This window comes from Callorhinus ursinus, unplaced genomic scaffold, assembly GCF_003265705.2.
Source record: "Callorhinus ursinus isolate GAN/ISIS: 27379988/994484 unplaced genomic scaffold, GSC_fseal_2.0 scaffold8, whole genome shotgun sequence".
Classification (NCBI taxonomy): domain Eukaryota; kingdom Metazoa; phylum Chordata; class Mammalia; order Carnivora; family Otariidae; genus Callorhinus; species Callorhinus ursinus.
The window spans coordinates 46,998,801-47,024,470 of record NW_027397070.1 but is presented as its reverse complement, the minus strand read 5'-3'; the positions used below and the strand labels follow the sequence as shown (position 1 = coordinate 47,024,470).

The 25,670-nt window shown below is 40.0% G+C and overlaps 1 protein-coding gene across 1 annotated transcript in view; it reads left to right on the top strand.

Annotated features, from left to right (window-relative positions):
* Positions 1-25,336, top strand: part of TMED10 (transmembrane p24 trafficking protein 10) — a 35,458-nt gene extending 10,122 nt beyond the window's left edge. Inside the window, exons 2-5 of the mRNA XM_025869629.2 lie at positions 10,279-10,390; positions 13,464-13,537; positions 21,684-21,810; positions 22,206-25,336. Of these exons, the coding sequence (XP_025725414.1) occupies positions 10,279-10,390; positions 13,464-13,537; positions 21,684-21,810; positions 22,206-22,327 (435 nt within the window). The 3' untranslated portion in view covers positions 22,328-25,336. The remainder of the gene's footprint in view (positions 1-10,278; positions 10,391-13,463; positions 13,538-21,683; positions 21,811-22,205) is intronic.
* Positions 25,337-25,670: the final 334 nt, after the last annotated feature.

Below are 25,670 nucleotides of genomic sequence, written 5' to 3'. Positions count from 1 at the left end.
GCACATACCCTACCCAATGTCTATCACCCAGCCACCCCATCCCTCCCACCCCCCACCACTCCAGCAACCCTCAGTTTGTTTCCTGAGATTAAGAATTCCTCATATCAGTGAGGTCATATGATACATGTCTTTCTCTGATTGACTTATTTCGCTCAGCATAACACCCTCCAGTTCCATCCACGTTGTTGCAAATGGCAAGATCTCATTCCTTTTGATGGCTGCATAATATTCCATTGTGTATATACTTTTTGTCTTTTTCTGTTTCTGTGCAGTAACCATTTGGTTCTAATTATCCCTGGGTTTAGTCATTGTGTATTTTATGTAGTTTGCCATCCATTAGAACTATTAGGTTGGAAGTATGGTTAGTGACCTAAATGTTTATGGAGTTCTGAATTGTTACTAACAAATAGTTACCATAATAATGCTAACAACAATGATGATACTAGTAACACTTAATGAGTGCTTGCCATGTGCCAGACACTGTTCTAGGCACTTTACTTGTATTAACTTTAATCCTCACAATAACCTCATAAAGTGGGTGCTATTGTCCTTATTTTACATATGAGGAACAGAGAGGTTAAGGAATATACCCCAGACTTTACAGCTAGTAAGTGACACTATTGTGATTTGAACACAAACCTGAGGTCTGACTCTAGAACATTCAGTCTCATACTGTGCAGTCTCTCAAAGGGAGAAGAGAATAGGTGTTTCTGTTTCAGTTCATTTTTATCAGTGTACAGAGCTTCTACAAGGGACCTGATGTTTCTAAATTCCTGAGTTAGTCATTCAAGAGCTGCAAACGTTGATAGTTGTCCTTAAAATAATATGTACACATTATATACTCAAATGTTATACTACAGACTGATTGTAAACCTGAGGAAGACAAAGTGCAAGAAGGAGCCTATTTGAAAGAAATTACATCTTCAGATTTTCACCAGCTACACCAGAGCTGAAAGCTAATTGACTTCTGCTATGGTAGGCCTCCTGGAAAAGAAGTGGTTTTGTTTGTTTGTTTGTTGTTTTTTAAGATTTTCGTTGACTGGTGGGGTATGGAGCTGATTGAGCAAGTGAAAGCAGTGTGTGACCTGTGCCAGTACAAAGACAGACTTGCCACCTTCCCCATGCATCATGTTATTTTACAGGAATAAGTATAGACTTTGTCCAAAGTAACTATTTGTATGTACCTCAAAAAAGTTTGTGAAAATGCTTGATGCAGGGTGCCTGGGTAGCTCAGTCTGCTAAGCATCCAACTCTTGATTTCCACTCAGGTCATGATCTCAGGGTTGTGAGATTGAGCCCCACATCGGGCTTTGCTCAGCATGGAGTCTGCTTGAGATTCTCTCTCTCCCTCTCCCTTTCCCCCTCCCGCTTGCATGTGCTCTCAATCAATCAGTAAGAATCTTAAAGAAAAACACTATAATTTAAAAAAAAAAAAAGGATGCTTGATGCTTGCTTGGCTCTGAGTAGACCGTAAATTTCTTGAGAATCTGGAGAGGTGTGTGTATATATGCATTTGATTTCATCTTTTTGAGTACTATTTTTTTAAACAAACTTTTAATTTCAGAACAGTTTTAGATTTGCAGAAAAAATGAAGATAGTACAGCTCCCATATTCCCCACAGCCAATTTCCCCTACTGTTAACATTTTACATTAGTATGATATATTTGTCACAGTGAATGAGCCAGTATTGTTACGTTATAATTGCCTAAAGTCCATATTTATCCAGATTTCCTTAGTTTTCACTTAATGGCCTTTTTTCTGTTCCAGGATCCCATCCTGGAAGATATATTACATTTAGTCATGTTTCTTTAGACTCCTCTAGATTATGACAGTTTCTCAGATTTTCTTGTTTTTGACAACCTTGTGAGTTTAGAGGAATATTGGTCAAGTATTTTGTAGGATACCTTTCTATTGGGATTTGTCTGATGTTTACTTCATGATATAATTGGGATTATGGGTTTTGGGAAGGAAGCCCACAGAGGTAAAGTGCCATTTTCATTACATCATATTACGGGGGAGCATGCTGTCAACATGATTTATCATTGTTGCTATTGACCTTGATCATCTGGCTGAGGTAGTGTTGGTTAGGTTTTTCCACTGAAAAGTTACTTTTGTCCCCCTTCCCATATTGTACTCTTTGGAAGGAAATTACTATGTGCAGCCCACAGTTGAGTGAGGAGGTTTGCTTAGTCCCAGTTTTCTTGAGGGTGATGTTTTCTACATAAATTATTTGAGTTTTCTGCATGGGAGACTTGTTTCTTCTCCTTTGTTTAACCCTTCATATCACTATGGATTTGTGGATATTTATTTTATACTTATACTCTTGGATTACAGTCAAATACTATTTTGTTGCTCAAATTGTTGCAGCTTTGGCTGTTGGGAGCACCTTCATTTGGCTTCTATGTCCTTTTGACATACCCTCATTCTTGTTTTTTGTTTTGTTTCTGAACACATCCTTAATTTCTGGCACTACAAAATGTTGCAGGCTCATCTTGTATAACTTTCTGCCTCAATCCTAGGACCAACCATTTCTCCAAGAATCCCTGGTTCCTTTTATTGGAGAATGGTATTAAAAACTGAGATCGGGGTAGATAGTATTTTTTTTAAGACCTCTCTTCCTGGCTTTTTTTTTTTTTTTTTTTTAACACACTTGCGATTTCAGCAAGTGGGCAAAAGTAGTCCCAGTCTTCTTGGAACTTTAGTAAGTCTGGGAATTCTGTGAGCAGTAAGAAGGGAGGTGGGATTAGGAGAGAGATGATAGTGCTAAAGGGCAGAGAATCAGGGCACTGGAGCCTTTGTCTGGATCCTTCAGGTCCCACCTCTGCATCAGGTCAGGCACATCATTACAGAGGAGCGCTAAAAACACTCATTCGAGCTGCCTTTGTATCTTTAGCAAGGCCATAGTTGAATTTGGAGAGTCTACTATATTGGTCACAGTCCTTGTAAAAGGACCTTCCTGATATATTGTTCTTCATGTCTAGTTCCAGGAAAATTATCTCTGAAGGTAAATTTGTGAGCTTTCATCAGAAAACAAATGATGTATAACCAACTTGGTTCTCTTTGTAGTCTTTTAATGTTGGCTTCCAGAAAACTTAGAGTCAGATATATTGTGTGCATATCATTTGCTCAATTCAGGTTCTTTTTTTTTTTTTTTTTAAAGACATAGGTTTTATTTTTTTTTTTTTTTAAGATTTTATTTATTTATTCATGAGAGACACAGAGAGAGAGAGGCAGAGGGAGAAGCAGGCTCCCAAGGAGCAGGGAGCCCGATGCGGGACTCGATCCCAGGACTCTGGGATCATGACCCGAGCCGAAGGCAGACGCTTAACCATCTGAGCCACCCAGGCGCCCTCAATTCAGGTTCTTGATAGTACCTATTTGTTTCTTCCTCCAGGTGAACTCTATATTCTTTTAATCCTGATTGCTTTATTTACCTGGTTTGGGGCTAAGCTGCCTTTTTTTTTTTTTTTTTTTAAGATTTTATTTATTTGAGAGAGAGTGAAAGAGAGCACGAGCAGGGGAGAGAGGGGTAGAGGGAGAGAGGAAGATGCAGACTCCCCACTGAGCAGGGAGCCCAATGTAAAGACTCAATCCCAGGACCCTGGGATCATGACCTGAGCTGAAGGCAGAGCTTAACCGCCTAATCAACTGAGCCACTCAGGAGCCCTTGGCCTAAGCTTCTTAAAGATCCTTTTCAAGAAGGCAGGGTATTATCCTGACTGTTTAACAGAAGAAATGGGAGCAGGACCTACTCAAGAACCTGTTTTCTGGCTGCTGCCTAGAATGGTCAAGAGAATCCAATTCTAAATGAGTTTATTTTCCCAGTGACCTGCATTTTCACTTATTTGACAGTTTCAGTGTGAGTATTCACATATTCTTGACATCAGCTACTCTGCTTATACAGTTAACACTTTTTCCTTACTAAGTTGTGAACTTTGGTTTGCTTTTCAGAAGGTGTTATCTAGAACAAATCTGTATTACTTCTTATTCCTTGATGTCATATGAGCAAATTTTAATGGTTTTCATATTACCTTTGTTTAATTAAGAACTTTATAATAAATATCACAAGTGTTTATTGTTTAAAGAGAAATAAGTACTCTTTTAAGGACTTGCTGTTACAGGAGGTAAAAGTGGTGGTTATTCATCATAATACCAAAGTACTTTAGTAGAATTTAAGAAGAAAAAATTGAATCTCTCAATTCTTGAGAAACCAGATGATCTTTTAAGGTGATCTGTAATTAGAACATTTTTATTAGAGGAAATTTAAAACCATCATTTCAACCTTTTAGATTTTGCCAGCTCTGGCTAGTCATGAGCTTGGCTCAGTTTTCTACTTTTTAATTTTAGCTACCTGCTGATTTATGTAATTATGTTGGGGTTAGTGCATATGATTTTTTTTTTTAGATCAGTGGCTTGGGTCACACACACACAAAGATCAATGACTTACCTCCTAAATAGCTGCAAAGTTATGAACTACATGGGAAACCTACTGATTCTTAGAAAAATTCTAGGATCTCAGAATGCCCAGCAGTTCTTAGGAGCCTAAAATGAAAGTTAAGTTGTCATGTTGCCTGCCTGGATTTCCAGATATCTGGATAAACAACCCTCATATAGTGGTGTCAACTGAAGGTCATGGGGAATATAGAAATGTGAAGGCCCTTAGGGAATTGTGGCATTATCACACACTTTTGGGGAGTAAATTTCATGCTAATAAAAGGTGTTGGCAGTGATGGGTCCTTTGCCTTCAGCCTCTTGTAAAGCATTTGAGTCTTTGCCCTGGATGAATCTTTAATACATTTTCTTTCAGATGTCATCTTTCAGATGTTACTTCACCAAAGCAAGTGATTCTACCATAATTGTAGTTACTCAGTACAATGCAGCAAGGGATAATTTAAACAATTTTTACCCCTTCTGAGTACCAGAGTCTTTCAGAAAAACATGGCAGACTTCTGTATTATTTTGCAAAGTGTTCATTGGAGGATTTTGCTAATGCCTTAATAAGAGTTTTCTATGTTTAAAGATTTTTTAATTTTAATTTTATTTTATTTAAGATCTTATTTATTTATTTGACAGAGAGAGACAAAGTGAGAGAAGGAACACAAGCAGGGGGAGTGGGAGAGGGAGAAGCAGGCTTCCCGCTGAGCAGGGAGCCCAGTGCGGGGCTTGATCCCAGGGCCCTGGGATCATGACCTGAGCCGAAGGCAGACACTTAATGACAGGGCCACCCAGGCACCCCAAGATTTTTTAGTTTTTAAGTGATGTCTACACCTAATGTGAGGCTCAAACCCATAATCCTGAGATCAAGAGTCGCACACTCCACTGACTGAGTTAGCCAGGTGCCCCTTAATAAGACTTTTCTGACTTAAATCTAGGCTTTTGTTGTCATCTAGAGAGGCTCCTGTCCTTAAATTAGTAAATTTTGAAAAATTTTTATCTAGGGGCGCCTGGGTGGCTCAGTCTGCCTTCGGCTCAGGTCATGATCCTGGGGTCCTGGGATCGAGCCCTGCATTGGGCTCCCTGCTCGGCGGGGAAGCTGCTTCTCCCTCTCCCTCTGCCTGTGGCTCCCCCTGCTTGTGCTTGCTTGCTCTCTCTCTGTCTCTGTCAAATAAATATATAAAATATTTAAAAATTTTTTATCTATCTCTCTATGTATCTATTTGAGAGAGTGCAGGCACATGCAGGAGCATGGGGAGGGGCAGAGTGAGAGGGGGAGAGGGAGAGAATCCCAGGAAGACTTCCGGCTAAGTGTGGAGTCCATCGCAGGGCTTGATCCCACAGCCCTGAGACCAAGACCTGAGCTGAAACCGAGAGTCATATGCTCAACCCGCTGAGCCACCCAGGTGCCCCAGGTGGTTTTTCCCAGGTCCTTGCCTGACTGTGGAGATGATGACATCTTTGATGACTCTTCAGTGCTGTATTCTTGATACCATTCCCTGCTGTCCTCTACTGGTTTCATTTACAGTAAACATTTCTAATAACCTGTAATCCTTTCCTTCTGCCTTATGGATTAAATTAGGGGCACCTGGCTGGCTCAGACGATAGAGCATATGTGACTCTTGATCTTGGGGTTGTAAGTTCAAGCCCCACCTTGGGTGTAGTGAATACTTAAAATCTTTTTAGGGGCAGGGAAAAAAATAAAAATAAAAAATAAAATCTTTTTTTTTTTTTTTTAAAGAATTAAACTAGTGTGAGCAAATCTGGAAGCTTATTTTTATCCAAATATGCCTTGGAGAAGTTCTACATTTTCTGCAACTTTATTCATAGGAGCTAAATCAAAGTTAGAGTTCTTAGGTCAGCTTGGAATGTGAAAGTATGTTATTCCTGCAGTCTACCTTTCTGAACTTCCTCCTTGCTCTTAAGAATTGTTGTTGTGTTTTTGGGGGCTAGGGAGTGGGGATGTGTGAGTATCTGATTGGTGAACAGATTCTGAATAAAGGAAGAGTGACACCATACTGGTGACTACATATTACTTTGAAATTTGATTAGTTCCCAGACTTTTTGCCCTATAATATGTGTGTGTTCAGGGTTCTAAAGAAGTCTGTTCTTAAGCCTTTTCTTTTAATTCAGAAGAAGTTTCACATGAACAAGAGCCTTTAGGAATCTTTAGGGCTAAATATTCCTTCCCCCTTGCAGATTATTTAGTTATTGCTGACTTCAGGGCCTCTCCCTTGTGAGTGCTTGCTAACCCCTCCACGGTGGAGAATGGTAGCCTGAACAATGCAGTGTCCCACTTGAGAGGACTCTTTAGGCGCTCTTACTTGCACTGACCCAAAGAATCCATCACATTCTGCTAGTCTTTCTTGGCTTCTGTGCAACCCATTCTTTCAGACATTCCTTTTGTGGGGAGGCAACATGGAATGTCGGAAGAACATGGATTTTAGACTACTTCAAATCCACACAATTTATTAACTCTGTGATGATGGGCAAAATACTAAGTTTTCTCATCAGTAAAATGGGGATAATAAGACAGGCCTCTCTGGAATTGTTGTGAAGATTAAATAAATATTATATGTAAAGTTACTAGCATAATTCCTTAATCCCTTTATCCTTCCAAACCACTCAGTTGCAGAACCTCAAGCCTAAATCACTTAATACTTTTTTCTGTGTTCCCGCATCTTGGCTGCTGAGTGTTGCCACTAGAAATCTGTAGTCTATAATCTCAGCTGAGACCTCGGTGCTACCAAGCAATACTTTTATGGGATTTTTTTTTAAGATTTTATTTATTTATTTGAGAGAGAGTGTGTACAAGCAGAGCGGGGAGGAGTAGAGGGAGAGGGAGAAGCAGGCTCCCCACTGAGTAGGGAGCCTGACACGGGGTTCGATCCCAGGACCCTTGTATCATGACCTGATATGACCTGAGCCGAAGGCAGATGGGAACTGACTGAGCCACCCAGGCAACCCCTTTTATGTGATTTTGGTCAGCTTTCTTCTTAATGCAGAGGTCAGAAGTTGGTGGCCCCAAAGAACTTGGTTCTATAGACCTCTTTTGTTTGGCCTTGAGATAGTTTTTCGTATGTTGGGTTTGGCTGTGAGGATTTAAAATTTAGGAGATTTCATTTTTTTTTTAAAGATTTTTTTATTTATTCATTTGAGAGAGAAAGCGAGAGAGCATGAGCAGGGGGGAGGGTTGGAGAGGGAGAAGCAGACTCGCCACTGAGTGTGGAGCCCGACGTGGGACTCGATCCCAGGACCCTGAAATCACGACCTGAGCCGAAGGCAGACACTTAACTGACTAAGCCACCCAGGTGCCCTTAAACTTAGGAGATTTCAAATAAAACTTAAAATGTCTAGCTTCTTTTGAAAAATTGGATGCTCTGAAAACCCAGCGTGACATGGCACTCATTGGTTTCTCTCTTGAGGCAGGCACATCTTTTCACTTTGCCAAATTGTCCACAACCTTGTGAACCTACACTGGCCCATTAGATTTAGTTACATTGCTCACTTGATCCTTGCGGGCATTTACTTTTTGGTTTTGTCCTATGGGCTCCCCCTCCTTAAATTCCCTCAAATTTGTCCCCTTCTCCTCATACTCAAAGTCCTCATCATTACTAACCTGGAGTACTGGAATAGTGTCCTAATCCATCTTCTTATCACTAGTATTGTCCCTCTCGAGGGACTTGTCTTCACAGTATTATCAGATTGATCTTTCTAAATTGCTAACTGAATCACATCACTCTCTTGTTTCAAATTCTTCATTGCCTTTCCACTTTGTGCCAAATGAAGTTTAAACTCCCTAGCATGGTTTGCATTTCTACATGATCTGGCCAGTACCTCTCTAGCCAGTTAACCTGTGTTTCAGTTTCCTGCTATGGAACATAAGAGAAATAATAGTTCTTACCTATAGCGTTATAATAAAGACTAAATTTTAAAATGCATATAAAGCACTTGGCATAGTACTCAACCTTTAGTAAGTGCTCAATAAATATTAATAGTATTATGGTACTACTATATTTTTGTTTTGTTTTTTTCTGGACCCTAGGTGTTCATATTTGCCTTTTCTTCTGCCCTGAATGTTTTTATACCCCTATTTTTCCCTTAATTGCAGCTCATCCTTTAGGACTCACGTGTCACCTCCACGATACACTCCCCGAACCTCCATATCCCATGGCACCTGTGCTTTCCTCTAGTACTGCACTTTTAACATTACAGTGAGATCTCATTTCTTATTCGTCTCATTTAGACTTTTAAGCTCTTCGAAGACAGGAACTATTTTACATATCCCTGTATCCCCAGTGACTAGCACAGATCTAAGCATTGACAAATTAATGAAGGATCGACATCATTCATGGCAGAATATACTTGATTAATATTACTACTGTTACTTTTAGGGAATTTAGAAGATGTGCCATAAAACGTTTTTTAATTACCCCTTATTTCAAATTAGTCTAGCAGTGAAAACTATTCTTTAGTTACTATATTTTTCCTCAAAATGAAATACCTTTATTTCTGACCATAAGTGATACATGCCTTTGTAGAAAATCGAAAGAAAAATAAAAGTATAAAGAAGTCTTACTACTCAGGAAAAAACTAGTTTTATTAAAGTGCTTTAAATGCATAGACTTGTGTGCTGCTCAGTTTCCGTATTTAAAATTGCACCTATAAATGAATCTTGTTTGACAGAGCATGAGAACATCTAGTTTAATATAAGGAAGCTACTAGTTTTGTGTTCCACATTGCAAGTAGCTTCCTGTCTTAAATAATGAAATGTGCCTTCTGCTAGGACAACCATGAACCCTAGAAAAGAAGTTGCAATCCAGTGTGTCATATTACTGTGTCATTCCCTTGTTTTAAATATGACCATTCACTTACCAGTGTATGCCACTTCATCTGTGCTTACAGGCCGTTCTCTACAAATGGAGCAGTTTCAGTTTGGAGAACTAAAGCTAACAACCTAGAAGAAAGAAATTATCACTGGTGGAAGCCAAGGATGTCTTTTTTAGAACAAATTTCTTGCTCATTCCCCATGCCTCCTCTGCCACCCCATTTGACCATTGACATAATTGATGTGAAATTTGCAGGAATAGATCTTCCAGATTTTCTTCTCCACGCATGTCCTTTTTCCTTCTCTTTTTGCATCAGGTGTCCCATTTCCATTCTCTGCCCCTACCTCCACCCCGTCAAGATTTGTTTTACAGAAGAGATGTGTTCTTATGTGTCTTTCTCCTTTTTGTAGTACATTCTTCTGGTAATTGTCCACTTCATTTTTGTGACCTCTCCCTTTCTAGGTAATGATACTGGTGTACATTTTATATAGCAAACTTTTGCTAATAAGCCCAGTTTGTATCAACTGTATTGCCTTTTTGGTATGGTAAGACATTCCATAGCAGCGACATATTCTATTTGTTTATTTATTTATTTTTAGAGATTTTATTTATTTGACAGAGAGAGACACAGCAAGAGAGGGAACACAAGCAGGGGGAGTGGGGGAGGGGAGAAGCAGGCTTCTGCTGAGCAGGGAGCCCAATGCGGGGGCTCGATCCCAGGGCCCTGGGACCATAACCTGAGCTGAAGGCAGACGCTTGACTGAGCCACCCAGGTGCCCCAGCAGTGACATATTTTAGCCTTTAGTGTGGATACTGTTTGAATGAATGAAATTTGCTGTATTTGAGTTTCATCTTCTAATCCAATTCCTGTCTTTAAGAATGGACTGAACATAGTCATCATAATGAGAAATATCAACTGTCTTCTATAGACAGTGTTTCTTTCCATTCTCCAGTTTCTCTAAGTTCTCTTCCCTAGTGTTATTTGCTTCCTGTTCTTACTTACTTTTTATTTTAGATCACAGATTCTGCTGGTCATATTCTGTACTCCAAGGAAGATGCAACCAAGGGGAAATTTGCCTTTACCACTGAAGATTATGACATGTTTGAAGTGTGTTTTGAGAGCAAGGGTAAGTAATCGGAGTGTTTCCCCTGAATTAAGTGTCTCCTCTCAAGTTAGAGCTTGAACTTTCTCTCTTGGGCTATTAGGAAGAGGAAATGGTAACTACATTGTTTATATGTCTTTCACACATATAAGTGAAAGTTGGCTAATCAGCTGAGTTCTTCATGTACAGGAGTAGGCATTTCTTAAATGCTGTGACCTATTTGGCTTGAATGATAGAGTTGAATTTCATATAGATGCTGGAAAATAGTGCATTTATATATATGCTAGTGACACGTTTTCTCGGGACTTAGAAATAAGGTCTGTCTGACAAACAACATATGGCAAAGTTAGAAATATTTTTGGTCTCCAGAGCACTTTCCTAGTTCTGTCTTGCTGTGGATTCTTCTGTGCATCTCAAGGTCAAGACCCCATAGTACCCTTTAGTCTGATTACTTGATGGTTTCTGTGCTCAGTAATGGGAGAAACGGCAGTTTCCTTTTTACTCCCTATTCATTAGTTTAAAGGACACTAGACTCTAAAAGCTTAATGCATTTATACTTGTTACATTATTTGGGACTCTTTTGGACTGCAGGACATAAAAACTCAAACTGCCTTAAAGAAAAAGAAGGGATAGATCATTTGACTCTCTGAACTGGGAAGTTTGCAACATGGCTCTGACCTCAGGCATAGCTGCATCTTGGGGTTTTTATGGTATCATTGGAACTCTATCTCTCTCAGTGTTTCTATTCCTTGCCTCCATTTCATTTTAGTCTCCGGCTTCCTCTGTGTAGAAGCAAAAGGACTCCTGGCAGTTTTAAGTTTGTAGAATGTTCAAAATATAGGATCCTAGAAGAAGAGCAAGCACCTTTGCCAACAATACCAGTAGATGCCCAGGAATGGCAGACGAACCAGCTGCTTTTGATAGTTAATCAAGAATTGACTCCCTTGATCTAAAGTTGGTCATTTCAGCCTAAAAGCTAAGGGAGTTTGCCAGAAGTAAATGGACTAATAGATTAAAAATAAAAAATTAAAGGATTTTAATGGTGATTTCATGGCCATGATATTTCAAGATATCCTTCTCTCTGCTCCCACCAGTGCCAGTTCCAGTTCCAGGATGTCTCAACTATATTCTAGACATTTCCACATGGTTGTGCCACTCTTACTTCAAAACCAAGATGTCTAAGACTGTGTTCACAAGCCTCCCTTTCAGACTAATTCCCCTCTCTTATCAGTGTTACCACTATCCTTCCAGTTACTTGGGCTCACATTTTGAAATTATTTTTGCCTTTTTCAGCCTATCATCAAATTATACTGATACTTCTTTCAAAATATCTTCTGTATCTGTCACCACACAAATCTGAACTCTAATCTTTTATTTTTTTTAAAGATTTTATTTATTTATTTGACAGAGAGAGACAGTGAGAGAGGAAACACAAGCAGGGGGGGTGGGGGAGGGAGAAGCAGGCTTCCCACGGAGCAGGGAGCCCGACGTGGGGCTCGATCCCAGGACCCTGGGATCATGACCTGAGCCGAAGGCAGGCGCTTAACGACCGAGCCACCCAGGCGGTCGTTACTGTCTTTACTGTCTTTTAAACATGCTGTACTCATTTCAATATTTGAGCCTTTGCCTGTGCTGTGCCCTTTGCCTAGAGTACTTTGTCCTTGCCTTCAGGTGCTCTCTCTTTAGTGAAGTCTGTCCACAAGTTAACCCTTCCCTTCGGTAACCTTTACTCCATAGCTGGGATTATTTGAACTGGTTTTTTTCTCTTAAAGTTTTTACTGCTTTGTATTTTCATCGTAGCTGTTATGAATGTTTGTCTTAGTTCCCCGCTGAATTATTTGAAGGCAGAGATTGTAATTCAGTCACCTAGTGAGTTCTCACTGAGTAGTTACTGAATTGACTTCAGTCCATTTCAGAAACCTCCAGTGTTCAGGCAGCAGGGAGTGTAATACCATTCTCTCTGGCTTGTACTTTGAAGAACTCCAATGCTTAAGTGGCACTGTTTGCCTAAACTCCTAATTCCATGCATGCAGTTATTTATTTATTTATTTATTTATTTATTTATTTATTTGTCAGGGAGAGCAGAAGCAGGGGGAGCGGCAGGCAGAGGGAGAAGCAGCAAGCTCCCCACTGAGCAAGGAGCCTGATGTGGGACTTGATCCCAGGACCCTGAGATCATGACCTGAGCCAAAGGCAGACACTTAACCGACTGAGCCACTCAGGCGTCCCCCATGCAGGCAGTTTTTTATTTCATAAATAATTAGGTAAATTGGGGCTGAGCAATTTTCTGGGACTGTTGAGTCTTTCTCTCTCTCCTACTTGATTTAACGTTACATTCTTTTTTGATCAAGCTGAATCAGTTACCTTTTCTGATACAAGCCTAGCTCTGTTGGCCCTACTGTCCCAAATAGGCATTTCTCTTTCTGAGTAGCACCCCTGAAAACTGTACCCTTCTTTAGAGGTGTTTTCTTTCTTTTCTTTTAAGTGTTTTGTGGGTCCTATAACATTTTATTAACCTACTGAAATGGCCTTACATTGACCAAAATGTTTGAATTAAAGTGGAATATTAGCTAAATCCTGTGTTGTTTTCAGTACTCATGTTTATATTACGTAAATCCAAGCTTATCGTATACCCAATAATCCTTTTTTTTTTCCAAAATTTGACAGGGCACCCTTTTCAGATGTGGAAATGTACCTTTTTAATCTTAGTTGGTGCCCACTACCGATTGGTCTATATGCCACTCAGTTTTATACTGTTTTGACTTGAGTGTTATTTCCTAATCCAGTAAGCCTGTATGTTGTCTCTTCTGCTGTTCTGTCCCTCTGTAGTACCAGCTGCAGTGTTTTGTGTCCTGCCTGCTCAGAGATGTTTGCCAGCAGCATGTTCTCATTGCTTTCCGGCATCCCACACAGATAGAGGCTTTGTCTGGAATGCTTGTGATTTTAGCCAGAGCCAGGAATTTTCTGCAGCTGAGTAGGGGGAGGAGTTGTGGCTATTTCCCTCTATTGAGAGGGTAGGGGTTAGGGAGAGGGTGGGTGGGTGATTTCCCGGAATTTTAAATATTCTACACAATGAATCTTTTGATTTCTTTCTCAGGAACAGGGCGGATACCTGATCAACTCGTGATTCTAGACATGAAGCATGGAGTGGAGGCGAAAAATTACGAAGAGGTATGTCCTGCTGTAACAGCCGGTAGTGTGCTGTGCTAGGAGGTTTCTATGACCTAGTCAGGCCAACTGGCTGTGCTTTGCCCAGAAGGCTTTTTTCTCAGCAGTCATGTGACAAGCAGCTACAATCTTATTGATACAAAAAGTTGTGTTAACAGTCTTGAACAATAATTCTGGCTGTGCCTTCGGCCAAATGACTGAACCAGCTATCCCCTAGACATGTTAGTGTGTATGATGGCTCAGTTGGTTAAGCGTCTGCCTTCGACTCAGGTCATGATCTCAGGGTCCTGGGATCGAGCCCCATGTTGGGCTCCCTGCTCAGTGGGGAGTCTGCTTCTCCCTCTCCCTCTCCTCCTCCCCCTGCTTATATGTGTACTTTCTCTTTCGCTCTTTCAAATAAATAAGATCTTACAAAAAAAAAAACCCAAAACCACAAGAACTATTCAAGACTGGAGGATTGATCTTTACAGAAAGGTAAGAGTATTCTTACCCAGATCAGAGGCTTTTTACAACAGTACCTGAAGGTATGAAGAAGAGGTGGGGGACAGGAAATGTAAATGGTTTTTAAAGAATGTAAACAAAATAAAGGAAAGGTGATTTAAGTGATTTAAGAGAATTTTCTAGGACTGATGGACCCACAGAAAGTTGCTCCATCTTTGGTCAGGACCTGGGAAGGAAATGTCCTAAAATGGAAGAAGAGTGGAAGTGACCAGCTAATTCTGCAACAGGAAGTAGTCGTACAACAATTGCAGCTCTTTAAGTCTTTCCTCTGTTTCTTAGTTCAGATATCCAGTAGAATAACACCAGACTGAGTTATTTGTAGGTGATCAACAAGAGCGAGGGATATGGTAGAGGTAGTGAATGGAAGACAGTTCCTGGTAGAGACTTTGAATTGTTTGTTTCTGTGTCTAAGCTGGTTTTTTTTTTTTTTTAAAGATTTTATTTATTTATTTGACAGAGAAAGAGCGAGAGAGTTCACAAGCAGGGGGAGAGGCAGAGGAAGAGGGAGAAGCAGGCTCCCAGCCGAGCAGGGAGCCCGATGCGGGGCTCGATCCCAGGACCCTGGGATCATGACCCGAGCCAAAGGCAGCCGCTTAACTGACTGAGCCACCCAGGCACCCCTAAGCTGGTTTTTTAAAAGAGAGCAAGAGAGTCTCTTTACTTGATGAACTGAAGAGTAAATTGAAATAATCCTTTTAAACTTTGATGGTTGAGAAGAATCTTAATTGTATTTAAATAAGGTAATGTATGTTAAAATGCTATTTTAAGGTAGAAAAGAGAAAAATGTTGCAGTTATTCTGAGGTAGAAAAATAGGTAAGGTGATTTTCAGTTTTCGATAACTGCTGCAGTATCCTCAACTTGAGACCACTCTCTAAGCCAGCATGCATTGTTAAAATAGAAATTTTACCTGTTGTAACTCTTTCCTCCTGCTATGATGGCTGCCATTTATTACGTAATAAGGCATTTGATTAGACATTAGACATCATTTTTCACTCTAAAACAGAGGGCATTATTGTGAGTTTATACAGAAAATGATGTGGACATCTCTGTCACAGAGCATGTTAGAACTATTCCTCCTGGAATTTCTACCATCCTTGGACTTTGTTGACATTGGGGAAGGGCCTTTATCTTTCCTGACCTTTCGCTTAACCTACGAGGGGAATCCCTAGCAGAAAGGAAACCACAGCACTTCCTTTGCCTGCTTCCTGCTTTGGAAGTCTGGCACGTCCTAAGCATGTCGTTACGCACATGGTTACAACACAGCTCCAAATTCTGTTTCTTAACCAAGGAACTCCTGCTACTACTCTCTTTGGCGATCTTACCACCAACCCTACCACCCCCTCCCCCAAAAAGGCAGAGCAAACTGAGACAGAGGAGAAGTGGTTTCAACACAGGCCAAAGGCAGCCCTTTCCTCAGTCAATGGCTAGGCTCCCTTGAATCTTGCTTAGAAATAGCTGTTATTTGTCTCTCAGCAAATGCCTGTGACAAGAACGTAAATAATAGAAGCACTTGTTTTCTGGTTAATTACCAGAGAGCACTGAGCGTATGTAGAGGTTTTGAGGCATTTAATTTCAGGTCTTTGAGGTAATAGAGAGCTTTTATCTCCAGAGGATTTGGGCCTCTTGGCATAAGCATTTGGCTTTGAGGAGGTGGCACATTTTCTTCAAGTTTTTCACATCCAGAGTATCTCCCTCACAGTTGTGGGCTTCATGATTCTGAAATCCCTTGTGGTCTTGTAAAATTGAATAGTAGTCAGTGTTTCAGTAGCTGGGCAGAGTACTACAATGCCTACTAAATTGTTAGAGAGGATTTACTTCATTAGTGCATGTGGAATTGCTATGTAAACAATACAAATGTAAGATGATATTTAGAAGCTAGAATGGTTGTCCTGTTGTAAAGAAGCATAGAGTCTTGTAGTTTGAATGCTTTAAAGAGTTCGGAATGCTTATGTCCTCAGAAATAAAGCACTTTTGATTCCCTCTGTTGAATTTTAAGGACCTTTCACCACTGTCTTTTGCCCGTGGTGGGAGGGCGGGGCATCTTTTTTGTGGTCTGTGGTACTAGAGCAGCTGCTTGTGTGGATTGTCTGATCCTGCAGTTGTGGAAATGAAGGCAGTAACTGTCCCACGAAGAAGGAGCTATCTGACACATCCTCAAACTTGGGCTGTATATGTCCCTTCTTGATATGGATGTTAGCATTTTCAGTACAACAAAAATCCTGTTGTGCCTGTGGGTTCTATTAGTATGTCATTTGCTATCAACATGTATACCAGAAACACAGTTGCCCTTGTTGGAACAACAGCTTAAGACTTTCCAAAAGTTCTACTTTTTTGAATGCCCTCAGGAAGGAGGAACTCTGGTTCTGCATACTAGATCCAAAATCCTTTCTCGACATGAGTTAAATGAAATAACGGGCAAGGCACCTGACACATAGTTTGGTTAGTTCAGTAGATTTTGGCTTCCTTCTCCTACCCTTCCTGGAAACTGACTATAACAGAGTAAATAGAATCATGCTAAATTTCATATAGCCCCTAAGATTGGCAGTATTATTTGGCCTTATTTTGGTACATTCTTGACCTTTTGAGCTTCTATGAAGAGGCTTGTGATTCACATACCTCCCCACACACGTAAACTTGTCCTTGGCTGTAGGTCTGCCTTCTTTATCTTGATTGTGTAGACTAGATGATCTCCACTGTTACTGCTGTGCTTCTAAAATTTGGGGGGCTATGGGGGGGAGTGTGGAGGTAACAGCAATTTGGCTTTACCACAAGAAGCTTCTCTTAAGTCTCAGTGCTCTACCAAGGAAAACAGTCTAACGATTCTCTAGAGGTCAGTTTCACAGTATGTTTTAAGAAGCAGTTTTTCAGAGTTAAAACCTTTCCTAGATGCAGTTACATATGACTTGAATTCTAGGTTTAAATCATCACTGGGGAGGGTGGAAGATTTGGATATGGCTTAAGAAGGGTAATTTCACAGTTTTTTTGAGGTGTCGTACATGTGCAGGGAAAGGCTTTCTGACTTGTAGCTTTTCCAAGCAGTCCCTCCCACCACAGATGAGAGTGACAGTGTGGTAGGGAAGACTTTCTCCTGGGCAGTGGGTGAAAGTAGGTACAGAGTGCTCTAAGGAAGCCTTGCTTCAGGGGACCAACAACACTTACTATCTCATATGAGAAAGTTGGCTCCTCTGAAGAAGGCATTGAATGGGCATGCTACACGAAGTTTACATTGTATTAATTTCTTTGAGTTCAAGGGCCAAACTAGTGTGGGGAAAAAGGATAAAAATCAAAACAATGTGAATATGACAATGTATGATTGTTAATTATGTGGCACAGTCTAAGTGCTGTAGGACTTTAGGAAGGAGGGAGTCGGTGTGGACAGAAGTTGTTAAAGAAAGCTTCATGGTTAAGGCTTGAAAGATAGGGGTTGGGTACACTGAGTGGATATGCTTTTGGCAGTCAGAGGTACGGTTTTGCTTGCATTTTACAGCGGCAGAGCTTTGCAGTTCTGATGCTGAATAAATGCTTTGGTGACCTTGGGTAGGGATTCAAGAGACCATGGTTCTGATAGTCCTGGTCTTCCACCCAAAGGACTTGATTAACTATGGAATCATCAGTTTCATTTGTAAAATGCAGTCCCTTGTAGCTCTAAGAGTCTTGAGTGAATGGCTAAAATGCAGCTTACAGGGGGAATGCTACCCTCTAGTGGAGAACCTATGGTACATAACATTGTCAAGTAGGCTTTGCTTTTATCAAGCTGTTGGCAAAATACGTGTCATCCTTCCAGCCTGAGAAGAGAGAAGTAGACTGGAATAATGGCCTGATTTTTTTTTTTTAAGATTTTGTTTATTTATTTGACAGAGAGAGACACAGGGAGAGAGAGAACACAAGCAGGGGGAGTAGGAGAGGGAGAAGCAGGCTTCCTGTGGAGCAGGCAGCCCAATGCGGGGCTCGATCCCAGGACCCTGGGATCATGACCTGAGCTGAAAGCAGATGCCTAACAACTGAACCACCCAGGCGCCCCTAATTTCACATTCGTACAGACATTGTGAACATTAAATCAGATGTTCAGAAGAGCAGAACAACAGTCATTGGGGATTTTGATACAGTTGTTCTTGTTACCTTTTTGTACTGACTATGATAAAAGTCTTGGTAATAAACTCATTGAATACTTAGTCCTGCGCAAGCAAAGAGGGTCTTCATGAGAATAGTGATGATAATTTGCTTAAAATTTTTACTCTGTTAGTCTGTAAAAATTAGAATAAGAGCAGTATGAAACCAGGGAAGTTTGACTAATAAACTGGACAACTTACCCAGATCCTTGTGGCCTAATATAGCTTGATAATTTCACCTTTGATCCAGAAAAAAAAAGCGTAGTCTATTAGTTTCCTTCATCAACGTTTTAGTACCTTCAGAATAAAATATAAACTCAGACTTGGATTCCAATCTCCACTCCACCAAGCTCTGAGAACTTGGGCAAGTTATTTAATACTTTGAATCTTAATTTCCTGATCTGAAAAATTTAGGGATAATAATATTCACCTTATATAGGGTTATGAGGATTAAGTAAGATTATAAGGTATAAAATACATACACATTATGGATACATACACATATATGGATATATGGATCCCAGGGTTCTGGGATTGAGCCCCGACTGAGGCTCCCTGCTCAGCGAGAAGCCTACTTCTCCCTCTGTGGCTCCCCCTGCTTGTGCTTGCTCTCTGTCTTTCTCTCAGTCAAATAAAATCTTAAAAAATATATTTTCAGCTGGCAGGGGCATGGCCATAGTTTCACTTCCAGGTTTTTTTGCAAGTTGCTACTTAGAGAGCCTTAAATCATTTATCGCTAAAGAAGTTTCATGCCATTGCTTTTATACTATCTCATTCAGGAAGCTTTGGAGATGAAAGTATAAACCAGGAGGGAAAATGTTAAACAGACTAAATTTGAGCTTATTATATATGTCTTGTTGTGATATCTTTTCCCTGGGGAATTTCTTTGCTCTGTGGCTCTATACGAAATCAATCAACAGGTATATATTCTAGATTAATGACAAAATTTGGTATTTGGGCATTAAGCTAGGAGAGTTAGCTAAATGCATTAACTAACCATTAATTAAATGTTACAGTCAGTTAGCTTCATTCTGTTTGTAGCTGTCAGTCATGCCATTAACTCCAGCCAACATTTTACAAATGTAAGAAAATATACATCCGGGGCGCCTGGGTGGCTCCATTGGTTAAGCGACTGCCTTCAGCTCAGGTGATGATTCTGGAGTCCCGGGATCGAGTCCCGCATCAGGCTTCCTGCTCAGCGGGGAGTCTGCTTCTCCCTCTGACCCTCCCCCCTCTCATGTGCTCTCTCTCTCTCTCTCATTCTCTCTCTCTTTCAAATAAATAAATCTTTAAAAAAAAAAGGAAAATATACATCCAGTGAAAGAAAACATTGCAAATTCATCACATTTTATGAACCTTATTTAAATATAAACTTACTTTTTATATCCCCATCCTAACAGCAATTTCTAGTTTTATTTTAAGTAACTTTTATTTTTTTATTTATTTTTTTAAAGATTTTATTTATTCATTTGAGAGAGAGAGGCAGAGCACAAGCAGGGGGAGAGGCAGAGGGAGAGGGAGAAGCAGACTCCCCGCTAAGCTGGCAGCCCGACGTGGGGCTCCATCCCAGGACCTGGAGATCACGACCTGAGTCGAAGGCAGATGCTTAACCATCTGAGCCACCCAGGTGCCCCGAATAACTTTTATTTTAAATAATTTCATGTGTTCAGTGAGGAATATAGATGAGCAAAGAGAACATAAGAACACTCTTAAACTCTTCCTATTCATCCCACGTTAACTGTTGTTAACATTAGCTGGAAAAGAACAAAGAAGGTGAATTGGACAAAAGAGAAGAAAAAGTAGGGCGTTCTATAGAGAACATTCAATAAATAGAGAGTAAAGAGGCAGATATAGAAAAAGAATTTTTTTTAAAGATTTTATTTATTTGAGATAGAGAGCACGAGCAGGGGGGCAGAGGGAAAGGGAGAAGCAGGCTCCCCACTGAGCAGAGAGCCCGATGCGGGGCTCCAGGATCATGACCGGAGCCGAAGGCAGATGTGTAACCGACTGAGCCAGCAGGCACTCCTTAGAAAAAGAATTTTTGATGAATTCTTAAGGAAAAATTTAATAGCAACTGGTATATGAGTTCTAAGATCTAGAAAACTCTGGTGGTTTATCCTCGTTTTAAAAGTACATCATAATATAAGATTGATAGGAAAAAACAGAAATAGAACAATGAAATCTTTGCTTTTGTCATATCTGCCTTTAGGTACTAGACACTCTTGGAGGTTTCACAGTGGTCTGGGTTGAGAAAGGAAAACAGTTCATTTCTTTCTCACATCCTTCATTCCTTAGCATACAAGGAAGTCCTCGAAGAGTTCTTTTGGTAATTGGCTATGTAATTCTAAACACAAAAAATGCAGTGGTTTGTTTTGGTTTGGTTTTAGCAAAGCTAGGCTTCATCTGGGCTCTTGATATAAACCCTAAAGCTGTTGTGGGATTTAAAGGAGCAAAGCAGAACTCTCTAATTTTATAGTTTGAGTTATTATCTTAATGTTACAGTCATATATACTCCCTCATTCCTGTGCATTGTGTATTGGGAATTTAGAGGGTTTTCTTTTAAAATCACGTCTGACTATGACTGTAACACTTATTATGCTGATAATATTGTTTCTTTCTTGGATGTGACTAGAAGGGCAAAGTAAAGTGCTTTATTAAAATCAGAAATCTAGGGGCGCTTGGGTGGCTCAGTCATTAAGCGTCTGCCTTCGGCTCGGGCCATGATCCTGGGGTCCTGGGATCAAGTCCCACATCGGGCTCCCTGCTCCACTGGAGGCCTGCTTCTCCCTCTCCCACTTCCCCTGCTTGTGTTCCTGCTCTCGCTGTGTCTCTTTCTCTGTCAAATAAATAAAATCAGAAATCTTAGGAAAATAACATATTTTACTTTATAGTCTACCATATTACAGTACTTCAAGGAGGTTTTTTTTTTTTATTTATTTATTTTTAATTCCAAGGAGGTTTTAATCAAAATTAAAGTATCAAAAAATTCTGAGATGCAAACACACGAACAGTTTGTGGGGGAAGGGCCGAAGCCCAGATTTTAGAATATGTTAGAGTGATAATAGAAGAGGTTTTAAGTTTGGTAAAACTTTTTTTTTTTTTTTAAGATTTTATTTTTAGGCAATCTCTACGCCCAACGTGGGGCCCAGACCTGCAACCCTGAGATAAAGAGTCACATGCTCTAGGGCGCCTGGGTGGCTCAGATGGTTAAGCGTCTGCCTTCGGCTCAGGTCATGATCCCAGGGTCCTGGGATCGAGTCCTGCATCGGGCTCCCTGCTCCTTGGGAGCCTGCTTCTCCCTCTGCTTCTCTCCCTCTCTCTCTGTCTGTCTGTCTGTCTCTGTCATGAATAAATAAATAAAATCTTAAAAAAAAAAAAAGTTTAAAATAAAAAAAAAAAAGAGTCACATGCTCTATCAACTGAGCCAGTCAGGTGCTCTGGGTTTGGTGAAACTTTTAAAAGACTCATCTGTTGCCTTGTGTTCTAGACCAGAGCAGTTATTTTCAAGGAGTAGGTTCATAATTCCTTTCTTTTCCAGATTGCCAAGGTTGAGAAGCTCAAACCTTTAGAAGTGGAGCTCCGACGCTTAGAAGACCTTTCAGAATCCATCGTTAATGATTTTGCCTACATGAAGAAGCGAGAGGAGGAGATGCGAGATACCAATGGTGAGGGGAAGGCAGCGCTTGTTTCTTCATAAAGGAGACGGAGCTCTTGTCTCAGTTTTGCCAAAAGGGGTTAGTGGAATGGGATGATGGGATGATCACTTACTTCAGTGTTGTTTCTCTGGGTAAATGAGCTTTGTTGGATATTCAAGGGAATAGAAATTTCTGTGATAGGCAGTTGACTATATTCTCAGCTTATTGTGTATCAAACTGATAGTACTAATCTTTGTAATTTTTAACATTTATATATAGAACAGTGAACTTTTAAGAAAAAACAATCCAAAATCCTACTGTCAGGCCTAGGGACTGACAGAAGTTTATTAATTGCCTTTTCCCCCTGGCCACTGTATAGCCTGCTGAGCCTCATTTCATTGCCTTATAACACTTTTGTTTTTTAGAGTCAACAAACACTCGGGTCCTGTACTTCAGCATCTTTTCAATGTTCTGCCTCATTGGACTAGCCACCTGGCAGGTCTTCTACCTGCGTCGCTTCTTCAAGGCCAAGAAGTTGATTGAGTAATAAGGCCCAGTCTCCTCCCACCTTGTATCTCAGCCAGCTGAACATCACTGGGACATGTCTGACCTAAGGCATCCTACTAACAGCACCATCAAGGCACATTGAAGCTTTCTTGCCAGAACTGATCTCTTTGGTGTGGGAGGACAGGGGTTACCACCTATACCCAACAAGTCAATGAGGGACTTTTTTTTAACTTGGTAGCATTTGGACTGGTTTTGCAACAATAGGACTATTATTAGAGACACCTATGACAAAAAATAGGGGTTACCTAGATAATGCCAAAGTCAGCATTTGTACTGGGTTTCCTCCTGTGATCTGTTTGAACCATGTTTTCTTTCCTTTTCCTGCTCGCTCACCAGCTTGGGCTTCCACTTGAGTTCCTTTACCAAGGTTTGTATGACCATGTTGAACTTGTTTCATTCTGATTGTCGCCTTTGGATTTCTTTGTGAAAACACACTTCACTTTCTCTTGACCCTTAGCTGAAATGTTTAGATAGCTTCTGGTAATATCCTTTCATAAATTTATGTCTCTTAAAAGGGTGATAGATGGGACACCCCATAGAAATGAGCATTGAACTGTACATAACTCTTAAAGAGGACTTCATTTTAGAGAATTAAAATATTTGTGCTCAACTGCCTGACCCTCTTTTGTGTATTTATGTGTGTTTAGTTCTGTGCAGTTTTATCAGGTGTAGATTTGTGTGATCACCACCGCAAGATGCAGAACAGTCTCAATTCTCGTATCCCTGAACTACTACCTTTTTATAACCACAGCCACCTCCCTTCTTTTCCCCAAAGTCCCAATTTCTGGCAACCACTAATCTGTTCTCCATCTCTACTTTTGTCATTTCAGGAATGTTTTATAAATGGAATCATATAGTATGTAACCTTTTTTGAGATTGGCTTTTAAAACTCAGCATAATTCTCTCAAAATCCATCCATGTTGTTGCATGTTATCAAGAGCTTGCTTCTTTTTATTGCTCAGTAGTATTTCATGGTATGGATGTACCACAGTTTGTTTAAACATTCCCCCATTGAAGGACATTGGGGTCATTGTCAGTTTTTGGCCATTTCTACTAAAGCTGCTGTGAACATGGATGTACAGGTTTTTATGTGAACATAAATTCTCATTTCTCTGGGATAAATGCCCAAGAGGGCAATTGCTGGGTTGTATGATAAGCACGCGTTTATTTTTGTAAGAAACCACCCTACTCTTTTCCCGGAGTGACTGCCATTTTACCTTCCCACCAGCAACGTGTGACCAATCCAATTTCTCCGAATCCTCACCAGTACCTGCTATTGTTGTTATTTTTTATTTTAGTCATTCTCATAGGTGTGTCTAGTAATGCCTCATTATGGTTTTAATTTGCATTTTCCTAATGGCAAATGATGCTGAACATCTTTTCCTGTGCTTATTTATCATCTCTATATCTTCCTCAGTGAAGTGTCTATTCCTCTTCTTTTTTGCCCACTTTCTAATTAGCTTGTTTTTTCTACTAAGTTTCGAGAGTTCCTTATTTATCCTAGATGCAAGTCCTTTGTCAGATATGTGGTTGCTTGAATCTTTAATATAACTTCTAGCAAGGAAAATATAGGTAAAATTTACCAACTCTTCTTATGTGGCCAGTCACTGACTTAATTCCTGTCCTTTTTATGTGTTCCATCTAGCAGATTAAGACATATGGGGTACAAAAAAAAACACATCTGGGAGGATTATGAATAGAGTAAGTACTTGAAAATGCATGTTGCAAAAGCAATGCCAAGAATTGCTGTGGGAATATAAGGTGCCTAAAGGCCATTAAGTAAGCAAAGGTATGGATACAAATGACTGTGAACAGTTAGGAAAAATACTGTCACTTGAAAATTACTCCATTTCGCCCAGGAAAGTGGATTGGAGTCTGCCTTTCTGTAATCTCTTTTAACCCCTGCTGACTGTTACAGGGCTTTGTCTAAGTGCAGTGGCAAGAATTAGAGGACTTAGGGCATATAGCTTGCAGTTAAGAAGCAGTGTATTAGAATTAACAGAGAACACTGCTGTGATGACCAGGGTAAAGTACAAAAGTAGAACAGGGAGTTGAGTTATGTTGTTAAAATCTCAGGCTGTTCTGTTAATGTTCCAGCTACTCTGAACCCCAAAGCCGTCCCTCCCCCCTCTCCTTGTGTGAATTCCTCGGATGTGGCAGAGTGGTTCTTTCATTAATTTGTGCAACATTGCCATCTGCTGGTAGGAATTGATAGGTACGGCTTCTGAGACTGGCGACCAAATCCTCAACGTAAGGACAGTGGATGTTGAGAAAATCCACCTGTGGTATTACATATAGTAGATGACAGAGGATACATCCCAGTAGGGAAGAGAATAACCAAATTTGTGGGTCAGATCCATTTTTACGGGTCTAAAGGTCAAATTTTGTTCTGTACCATTAGCCTAATAAGAAACTCTTTCATATTTCTGACTGGTGCCTTTCCCCTTTTTCAGAAGCAATGACAGTTCTTTGTCAAGTATAACTTGGTTATATTCTTCTGTTTTGACAAAATGGCAAAGAAAAAGATAGAAGAATATTTTATTTTATGATGATGTTTTTTGTTCCTGAATGTGACTTTGTGAAACTGGGATTTTTTCCATGTCCTTCCCTTTTACTTTCATGCCAAAAATACCAACTCAGACATTTGTGCTTTCAGTTTAAAGTTCATTGATAATTACACCTTGATTTTATCGAATAAGTAAAAATTATTTGTCTTTGATAGAAGGCTAGTGCAAGAGTAGATCAGCTTTAAAAATGGGGATTTTATCTGCTTTCCTCCATTTTGAGCCTTTTCAACACAGTTTATATAATATAGATAGGAATGATACAGTTTAAGTGCTGTTATATCATTGTCATAAACTCCTGTCATAAGCCATTTTTCTGTTTGTTTAATGGAAAGAGGCATGTGGGATTTCTACAGATTCACTTGTAAATGTTGGATTGGGGATTTTTTGTGTAAATTTTCTCAAATAAATGCTAGCAGAAACCATTTTAGGTGTATTTTTCTGTTCCTCTGTTCCTCTTTGTCTGAATTGGCAATAATTCTTCCATAGTCTTCAGTTTTAAAGTATGGCAAATTATCCATGATAAATTAGAGAAAAGGTTGTATGTAATTTACTGCAGATGGATAAAGTTTATTTGAGCTAATACAATTTTATTATATTTTGTAAGTACGTAAGCTATATGTGTATATAAATATAATCATAATAATTAACACCTTCAGAAAGGCAAAATAGGGTTATGTAAGCCAAGCATTTTCTGTAGCTTCTTTTGGAAACTGCTATTGGAATTAGTCCTAGAGTGTCCTCTCCTTTACCCTCCGT